Source organism: Syngnathus typhle, linkage group LG18 (genome assembly GCF_033458585.1).
Source record: "Syngnathus typhle isolate RoL2023-S1 ecotype Sweden linkage group LG18, RoL_Styp_1.0, whole genome shotgun sequence".
NCBI classification, from domain to species: Eukaryota; Metazoa; Chordata; class Actinopteri; order Syngnathiformes; family Syngnathidae; genus Syngnathus; species Syngnathus typhle.
In genome coordinates this window covers 6,886,469-6,896,066 of record NC_083755.1, presented here as the reverse complement: position 1 = coordinate 6,896,066, position 9,598 = coordinate 6,886,469, and the positions used below count along the sequence as shown (strand labels likewise).

At 45.4% G+C, this 9,598-nt stretch overlaps 3 protein-coding genes and 1 long non-coding RNA gene across 5 annotated transcripts; 3 read left to right on the top strand and 1 right to left on the bottom strand.

The window, feature by feature from the left end:
- Positions 1-8: 8 nt before the first annotated feature.
- On the top strand, positions 9-2,083 carry nif3l1 (NIF3 NGG1 interacting factor 3-like 1 (S. cerevisiae)). The gene is made up of 7 exons (XM_061264454.1): positions 9-48; positions 367-875; positions 985-1,132; positions 1,206-1,332; positions 1,407-1,545; positions 1,610-1,693; positions 1,760-2,083. Coding segments are annotated over exons 1-7 (1,194 nt in total). The 5' UTR covers positions 9-46; the 3' UTR covers positions 1,945-2,083.
- Positions 2,084-2,630: 547 nt separating this feature from the next.
- Positions 2,631-6,375, top strand: lrrc3ca (leucine rich repeat containing 3Ca). The gene is made up of 2 exons (XM_061264455.1): positions 2,631-3,152; positions 4,812-6,375. The coding sequence occupies exon 2, from the start codon at positions 4,856-4,858 to the stop codon at positions 5,630-5,632; it is 777 nt and encodes a 258-aa protein (XP_061120439.1). The 5' UTR covers positions 2,631-3,152; positions 4,812-4,855; the 3' UTR covers positions 5,633-6,375.
- Positions 4,019-8,853, bottom strand: LOC133142858 (uncharacterized). The gene is made up of 3 exons (XR_009710288.1): positions 8,634-8,853; positions 6,249-6,312; positions 4,019-4,221 (listed from the first exon to the last, which is right to left on the bottom strand). It is a non-coding gene; the product is annotated as an uncharacterized LOC133142858 (long non-coding RNA).
- On the top strand, positions 7,431-9,484 carry LOC133142856 (uncharacterized). 2 transcript variants are annotated; one of them, XM_061264457.1, is made up of 5 exons: positions 7,431-7,541; positions 7,849-8,030; positions 8,639-8,746; positions 8,848-8,988; positions 9,084-9,484. In XM_061264457.1, exons 1-5 carry the CDS (start codon positions 7,526-7,528, stop codon positions 9,294-9,296), a joined length of 660 nt encoding a protein of 219 aa, XP_061120441.1. In that variant the 5' UTR covers positions 7,431-7,525; the 3' UTR covers positions 9,297-9,484. The 2 variants fall into 2 exon arrangements, with proteins under 2 accessions (XP_061120441.1, XP_061120440.1); XM_061264456.1 differs by lacking the exon at positions 7,431-7,541 and adding an exon at positions 7,689-7,773.
- The last annotated feature ends 114 nt before the right edge of the window (positions 9,485-9,598 follow it).

Here is a 9,598-nt window from a genome sequence, read left to right as displayed (position 1 = left end):
TTGCCGTGGCGTCACCGGAAACCGGAAGTGTCACTACCCACTTCCCATGTAAGTAAATATGTGCATGCATGTCCCTGTCTGCTTACCACCGTCGTTAAAGTATTTTAAAATATCTATTTAGATTATGACTATACGTGTGATTACAGATAAGCAAGACGAATGACTCATTGCTTCACCTTATAGCTAGCAAATCAAATTTGCCACAGCTAGTAAGGTTGCAAGAAAATGTACAATGTTTTGTAATATATAGGGAAAAAAATGCACTCTATAGTATTACACTGTAATAACAATCACAGACAGACTATACATTTGGTGATGAATTGAGTAATTGCTGCTTGAGGTACAAGTGCATTTCTGTCCTCACAGGTCTCGCTTTCTATTGACGGGATGTAAGACCCTTCCAAACATATTTCTATCGCAAAGCTCCAGACGCATTTGGACCAGGTCCATCCCTCAACCCGCATCCTTTGGTTTCCGCTCCATCCTCCCCCGCTATCATTACGCTCTCCGCCCCAGCACGATGGAGCTCAAGGATGTTGTAAAGGTTTTGGAGGATCTCGCGCCCCTCTCGCTGGCCGAGCCGTGGGACAACGTAGGCCTGTTGGTGGAGCCAAGCGAGCCGCGGCCCATCAAAACCATCCTGCTGACCAACGACCTCACCGAGGCAGTCATGGAGGAAGCGCGGGCCGAAGAATGCGATCTCATCATCTCCTACCACCCCCCGCTCTTTCGACCAATCAAACGTCTGGTCCAGAAGGACTGGAAGCAGCGATTAGCTATCCGAGCTTTGGAGGCCGGCATTGCGGTCTTCTCGCCTCACACGTCCTGGGACAGCGTTAGTGGAGGAGTTAACGACTGGCTGGTCAGAGGACTTGGTGAGTCGGTGGAAAATGCAGCTAAAGTTGCAAAGGTTTGGAAAACAAACAGAGTAAACATCAGTTATAGTGAGACTTTTGAGTCCGCCTTATGGTTCTCTCGTTTCAGGTAGCGGTCAGGTGTCTGTGCTCAATCAGGCCTATGTGGACATGCCTTACAGTCACATTGTGGAATTCCAATGCAGAAATGACACATTGGATGTTCTCCTGGCGGAACTGAACGCTTCGGGTGGAGTATTAGTACAAGATCCTCTCAGGTTCCGTACCCATCCTAACGCATAAAACCATTGGGCAAACACGTTTAGTACTTTTTATTTGACTTTGCAACAGATGTGATGCCACCAAGACTCAAGTCAGCCTATACTGCAGCGGTTCAGTTCTGCCTTCAGTTGTTGACAGAATCACACAATACATTGTCGCTGTCGACAAGTCCCTCCGCATTCTTAAAGCAGAAAAGGTGAGTAGTACGTTTGTTGAATATTTTGCAAATAACATTGGAGCCTCCAATCTAGTCTTTTTGACTTCCTCTAGCCCCCTCGAACAGGCCACGGTCAGGGGCGACTCAGTGTTTTGGATGAGCCGGTAACCGTGGCAACTGCTGTGAAGAAAATGAAGTCCCACTTGGGTTTGCGGCATGTCCGTTTGGCCCTCGGACTGGGATGCACGCAAGGTGAGGCGGCACGCGAGCCAGGCATCACAATAAAAGTTTTGCTTACTTTTGGATTGATTCCCAGAATCCTTTGTGCACACTGTGGCTGCGTGTGCGGGATCGGGAGCCTCGGTGCTGAATGGCGTCCGAGCAGACCTTTACGTCACCGGTGGGTGGACTTCCCTTCTCTGGAAAGAAAAGTGAGCAATTTTAATTATGCATCCTATGACTTTAGGTGAAATGTCCCACCATGAGGTGCTGGATGCAGTTGCCACGGGAACCAGCGTCATCCTCAGTGATCACAGCAACAGCGAGCGCGGCTATCTGTCCGTGTTCCGAGAGAACCTCGTCGGGAAGGTTCCTGCTGATGTTGTCGTGATGGTCTCTAAGGCTGACAAGGACCCCCTGGAGGTTGTGTGAAGAGTCAAGGGAATGTTTCTATACTGTCAAATGAATCCATATTCTCTATGGATTCATCTTCCAAAGTGGGAAGATTATAAATTATGTTGTCAGCAATAAACCACCGCGGCTCATCTGGTCGCTCGTATCTGAAGCAAAACAGCGTTTTTATTCACTAGTCAATTAATGAATAGAAAATGGAACGGCCATTTGTTTGAGCGTGGAATAGCTTCACCGTATTTCTCTTTACGCGAGTCCAACCTGATCCTTAATATGTTTTTTAATGTCCTCTTGACTATTAAGCCTGATTAAAATAGCCAACAGTGATTCGATTAAAAGCGAGTCTAACAAACTGACATCAAATCCAAACGCTTTCAACTTTTGTTTTAGCACACCTTGCAAACTATCTTCACCATTAGGACAAATGCAATTTATAATTGTACACAAAGTAAAAGTTAATCATCCCAAGTCACACATTCTGGAAACACGGAGTATCGATTGTAATTCCACCAAGACCTCATGAGTGGCCGGCCGCCTGGCAGACTCCTGCAGGGTCAGCACAGCTGTTTTAGTACAATCGATTGTTTTTCCTCATAAAGGATGTGGAGATGTCCCGGAGAATCTTAAGACAAGACCACAATTCAACTTTGTAGTTAAACAAGCCTTTTTGGACACTTGTATTTTGGGATCCAGGACGTGAGCAGGAATCTTGTTCGTCTACTTTGAAGGAAAAGAACAATAACAATGGCACTTGACACGTGAGCTAAACATAGGGTTAACATTACGCTATTTAGCGCGCGTTAAATAGCGTTGGGTTCCACAAGGGGGCGTGGCCTTTACAGCCACCTGCTGCGTGCAATACTGACCGAAACGCCGAAATACTGACAGAAACTCCCGGAAAGAAACGCCGTGAAATGGGGGAAAGCCCTCGAGAAGCATTTGGCTGCCAGGATGGAAGGATCATGCTGCGCGCGTGCACGCTGACTCATTTGCATCGCCCGCCTTTCGCACCCATGTTGGACGCCGGGGCGCCTCCCCGCCGGAGCGCACAGGCACCAGCTAATATGTTGCCTCCTCTGGTTGCGTGGAAACTAAACGGGCGAGCCTTGAACTGCTGTGGAAGCTTCTCCGGCGGAAAGCAACCGACAGCAAGTTTAATCAGCTTAATGGTGTAGGAAAAATCCGAAGATGCAGTGGATCATGACAAGGAGAGGAAGAGCGCCACAAACGTGAGTATGTTGCACATATATATATTTTTTTTAAATCATAGCTGCTTCATGCGTGACCAATTCGTCATGCATTGTATTTTATTTGAAACATACAGAGCTCGTTTGGTTCAATTAGGCTATTTCAACTAATTTCCCATTAGTGCTGCATTATGGGTGCAGTGAGTTTGAATGAATTGTGCCCACTTGATGTGGACTGACTGAAGTAGACACATGATGAGGGATGAGCAGGATAATCAATCATCCCCAGCTATTATTGATCAGACTAGTCCAACACTTGCGTGTGATTGCACGGGACACCGTGAAAATATTGCCATGCATCCTTGCTTCAAATCACTGGAAAATTGAAGCTCCACTGAGGAGCTTTGTGAGCGGATGGAAGCTGAGAGCTTTAAAATAAGATTACAGCGTGGCTTCATAAAACCCGATGATGTCAAGGCTGGCTCGTGCCCCCTCCTCATTGATAAACAACAGCGCGGTTGATTCATCATTCCCGAATCCGCCTGGCCGATTGGAAATTGCCGTGCACCGGGAATCGGGCTTTCTTCTCCTTATGAGGCAACTTTTGGATGCAAATATTTGGTATGCAAATTAAATGACGTCACGGAAGTAAGGCGCAATTCATTAAAAACAATATTTGTCCGTGTCGCTCAAATTGTATTTATCACCTGAAAATATGCTGTATAGTGACAGGCTGGACAATTCAAGGTTTGGCCACTAGAGGGCAGAAGGTACAATTAATATTTAATTACTATGTATCAACAGATAAAAAGAGTGCAGAATTGAATTGTGACTAGTTTGCCTTTGTGTTGCTCAAGCGGGACACTGTATCGCATCGTTGCCAGCGCACCCGTATCTTCCACCCCACCTAGCTAATCGTTATTTGATACTCGCTGAGCGATCGATTACATTTTTTTTAATCTTTCTAAGTGGATTGTGCTCATTGACCGTACATTTCGAAGCGATTAAAGACCCACCGGGTGAGCTGTGGCGTTGCACATTGTCTTGGTTTACCTGAGGCGGGTTGGTTGGGTTTTCTGCGACGCTCATCGAGCTGAACAAAAAGACCAATCTGAAAAAGAAAGACATGTCAATCACATAACTTCAGATGATTCTGTTTACTGTTTAATGCTAACCACGTGCATATTTGAACACAAACGGCGAAGCAACACGTATAGACAGACAATCTAACAGGCATATATTGTCTATCGCTCTGCAAGAACTGACATTTCAAGTGCGTTACCGAAATAGACGTGCGCTGTGGGAATGTCAAATGGAAAAGGGCGTAGAAAGGACCGTTTGATCCGTCGACTTTCCAGGAAAAGCAATACGGGTCGCCTCTGCGACGAGTGTGCATCAATTGAGATGCACGACGTCCCTTTGTCGACTCGGATTGACCTAGTTTTAGGAAGCCAGACAGTCTTGGGTTTCGAATTAGCGAAATCATATTAGCGATATTTTCCGTGAAAACAATCAAATAGAACACATCTCTCCACTCTGCGGTACTTTTCAATGAGCGACTCGAATGACATCTTTTCTTCTTCTTTTCAACTGACACTTCACAAATCCAAAGTACAGTAGCGGAGAAGGCCGTTTTGCTCTCAATCACTTCAACTCAGGCGCCACTGCTGACGTGTTGTTTTGTTCGGCGCCCGCCTTTAGGCTCAGCGGCGACAGGGGCGATTGATGCGACAAGACGCCCGCCCATGGCGGCCGACTACATGGTCATGTGCTTGCTGCTGCACAGCCTGGTACTCATGACCTTCTGCTTCCACCACGCCGCCACCAGCTGCTCCAAACACTGCTACTGCTCCGAGAGCGACGGCGGCGGCGGCAAGACGGTACGCTGCAGCAATCAGCGGCTGACCGACATCCCGCGGGACATCCCCAACGACACGCGACGAGTCTACCTGGACTTTAACCTCTTGACCTCAATCCCGGCCAACGCCTTCGCCGGGTTGTCCCACCTGGCGGAACTGGACCTCTCGCATAATGACATTAGCCAGCTGCAGCCGGGCGCCTTCCGAGGCTTGAGCTCCTCCTTGCAGTTCCTTGACCTTTCCGCTAACAAGTTAGTCCATTTCGACGCTGACTCCTTTGAAGGCCTGCGGGCTCGGGCGAATTTAACCAACAACCCCTGGCATTGCGACTGCAACCTCCAGATGGCCATGCCCCGCGTGGACCTGGAGCCCGTGTCGCTCACCGGCATCGTGTGCCAGACCTCGGACCCGGAGGAAATGAGCGTGCAGGGCCTGGCCTTCCTCCTGGAGCCGGACGTTGACTTGTGTGTGGTGATGAAGAGGACTACAGACGTGGCCATGCTGGTGGTCATGTTTGGCTGGTTCACCATGGTCATCTCTTATCTGGTCTACTACGTCAGGGCCAACCAGGAGGACGCCCGCAGACATTTGGAGTATCTCAAGTCGCTGCCAAGCAGGCAAGCAAAGTCGGAGGAGTCTTCCACCATCAGTACTGTCGTTTAGCCTCTCCGACATGTTTCCCGACTTTTTCGCCAGATCTATTTTCTAACATGGCGACGATTCGGTGATGACAAAGACAAACAGAAAACTCGCACGGAGGGAAAATAAAACATCACTTACGCATGATGAGACTTTAATGAGAATTTCATCACTGCTCTGTACTCAAGATTCCAAAAGATGTGCCTCCGGGTAGCACGCCCATCAAGATGGAGCCGCCTTTACTTTCAAGTTTAATAAGCCGCGCTAGCTGCGCTAGTTGTCGCTAATACATTTCTTTGCATGAAAAATCAAGCGGAGGCAAAGCACCCCACATGAATTATTCATCTCTCGGCGACCCTTTAGTACTTTAAGCGCTCGGATGCTTCACGGGTAGGGGGGGCATGTTTTGTTTGGGTCAAACCCTTTTACGATATTCATCCGCATATTGTCATTAAAAAGATGCCTGGAAGTGTTTTGTAGTTGTGTTTGCGAAGGAGTGCATGATTGCCAGCTGTCAAAACAAACAGGAGAGACGCACTCTACCTGCTTAACATAATAGAAATGCTAATATTGATTGACAGCCCGGGCCTTAACTATATTTGCGCAAAAGGAGGAATTATGCAGCAATTCTTCATCTTACCTTGTTTTGCCCACATTCCGGAATGGAATTGTTTTCAGACGCTGTCGTCTGCAGCCAGGCTCATCTGTGCACAGAATACATAATAACTTTTGATCACAATGTCTGGAAGAATGTAACAAAATGTTTGGTTTTACTCTAACAGGGTCAAAGGTGAGCTAGAGCCCAATGAGAGTATTGTCGTAAGACCTGACGTAAATGGCACCGGGTAGAGGTTCATTTAAAATTTGCCCCTTGGGCTCGAGTTGCATGCTAGCTTAGCGCAGCGGCGTGAGTGTTCCACCTGGGGGGTGATGGCGTGCACACGAGTGGCGGTGATAAGGTGACACGTCAAATAGTGGGGGAGCGCCACCCTCTTTGGGGATTGGGTTGCAGGGGGAAATTGCTTCTAGCCACCTTTGTGACATGAGAGGATTCATTCAGGCTGATGTCTAAATTTACCACCCTGTGTGCAAAGAGGCAGGACATGATCCAGTTTCACGTCATTGAAACTTAAAACTATGGATTATTCCTCTTTTACAGTGATGTGAAAAGCTGTCATACAACATTAAAGACATTTGCAGAACAGCTAAGGTTTAGCCTGCAGTATAGATCTCTCCACTAGAGAGCGCTCTCGCACTGGTCAGGTCTATTCGTTTTTTATTTTAATGCAGGCTTTGACTTGGGTGGCCCACTACACATCTAGTTATCTAACTACCCCCCAAAAGCAGCCCACTACCCCATGACATTCTATTATTTTTTATTTTTTTCACCTACAATGAGCTGGGATTGGCTCCAGCACAACCTAATAAATAGCACTAATGGATGAAATTGACCATACTGTCCTAAATCTCAATCTCTATATTGACATCATGACAAGGCTATTTTCACTAAGGAGTAGAAAGGAATGATTTCATATATAAGGAGTTGAAGTCAAAAGTTGCTGAAAAAATAAATACTCAAGTGATACCTGGAGGGGGGAAAAAACTTCGGTAAAAAGTACTTTATTTCTCACCGCTGATGTTGGTAATTTAGTGAACACAATGAACAATTACCCTTTGACCCGAATATCAATATTGCTCATCAGTTTCCAAAATTGGCCTTTTCCTACAAATTTAAAAGGAACTTTGCAATCACTGACAATGACACGCTGCTCCGAGGCGAGTATTGGGAAAGCCCAGGAAATCTCCACTGCTTGCCACTCATATATATACACGTTACGAATGACATTGAGTATGCTCAATCAATCAAGCGTGTAGACTTGAGGTCACTTCTCCAAAAACATTCCCCCAGTTGACGCCATGGACATCCTGATTGGTGAGTAATGACGTCAGGTGGCTGAAACGCTGCCATCCCTTTCTGGTCACAAAGTGTTTTAATATTTTTAATTTTCCGTCATGACTTTTTTTTTTTTTTTAAGGAGTTATGTTTGATATAGGTGTGGTTTGATTTCTTTTTTTTTTTTTTTTTTTATTTAACATGAGATGTCCCTTACGCGATCTCGGAGTTGGCAGCTACTCTGGCCTGGAGGAAGGCAGCAGAGAAAAAGGCAGCTCCAGCCTTTCGCTGCACGCATTTTGACTTCCACCTTGTTAATCTCAACATTTTGGTTCTCTCCCTGCAGTTTTCGCTCTCTTCCACATGGCCAGGATTGCCGGCGCCGCGCCTCTACCGGAGGTTTGCGCAGACATGTGCGCACTTGTTGACGGGGCGCAATTCCAAGCGCTCGTCCGGAGGAGCCGCACTTTAACCGAAAAGATCCTGCTTGCCATTCCTGACACGTACAGATCGAGCATCCACGACGAGGTGAGAAACTCTTCGTCTTTTCCTCGCTGCTATCTTTATTATGAGAATGTTAGCAGGTTGCGGATCTAATTGGATTGACGCACACGCAAAACTGTAACGCGACTAGGCATTAATAATCGAACTCTGGTCAGTCGTCGGGTTCACCGCGGTCATTGCCTCAAAAGATAAAATATTGAGTATTTTTTAATATTGCTCCTTGTTGTCCGTGTTTCCTAAGAATTTAACTCCTCAAGTATTTTTACCGTCTATATTTGAATTTCACGTCTTGAATTGAAGGATTGAAATAACGGAACTTTTAAAAATATGAGTCAGAGGATAAAACATAAATCAATAAATAAATAAATAAATAAATCAATAAATCAATAAATCAATAAATAAATAAATAAATAAATAAATAAATAAATAAATAAATAAATAAATAAATAAATAAATAGACTGATAGAGGCAACCAATAGTTTAGAAAATTGTATTCTAAGATATAGTAAATTAATATATCAGAACCTTTTTTCAATGAAACTTCATTTAAAAAAAACTTCAAAAATAAAAATGGCCACTGAATGGGAGTAAAATCATGTCGTAACATGTCTGTACTTGTTTCCTCACCTCAGACTCTGAAGTTGAATTCTTCCGAAAACGTCAGGCTGGGCACAATGGCGTCCAACATCAATTTCCCAACTGCTCCTGTGATCAAAATTACTTCGGAAAAAGTTCCCTTGGTAGGAGAGCACTTTTTTTCCCCCCTTGATGGTGTTCTATATCATTGTGCTTATTACAAAAATGTATTAGAATTGAACATCATTCCATTTGCCTGATTCAGGAGAGCAGTCTGATCCTTACGCACGAGGGCCTGCAGCAGCACCAGGCCTTGCTGAGCTCCATCTCACCTCACCTAGAAAACAAGCAGAGAGCGACCGACCTCATGAATACGGTCCGGGATCTCGCCGTTCAAATTAGCAAGGTAAAACATTCACATGGAGGCCTCACTTTGAGATCCTGCCATTGACAAATTTTCCGTTTGCCATCTTTGATGATGAACAACGTGTCTCGCTGCAGATGTTGCAAGGTCTCCAGACAGATTACGTCCTGCAGACAACGCCGAGCCCCGTGGCCTTGCGCCTGCACGGTGACTTTGAGGTGCAGGTGGCCGCCCACCTGACGTTGGTGCAGCTCCAGTCGCTGGGCCAGGATGTCCATCGCTTCCTCAGGGGCCTGGACAAGAGCCAGCAGGAGGAAACGGACAGCGATCTGCTGACAAATCTGAAATAATCTTTATTGTTATTATTTATAATAGTATTTATTAAAGTGTTGAGGCATTTATTTTTTTATTTGCTAAAACAATTCAATACTGAATATATTATTTATCTATTATTTATACATTATTTATGGAATATTTTTGTATGAATGCTTATAATATTTATAACCTGTCCTTCAATAAACCCTTTTCTTAATTTCGGCCTCTTTGTCCAGTGACTCTATTGTTTTGAAAAGGAATGTTGGACAACAAGATGGTAAATTGAGTGAATTCGCGGGAGCAACGGGAAGGATGTTCGTGCCTTACGGCTCTTGCG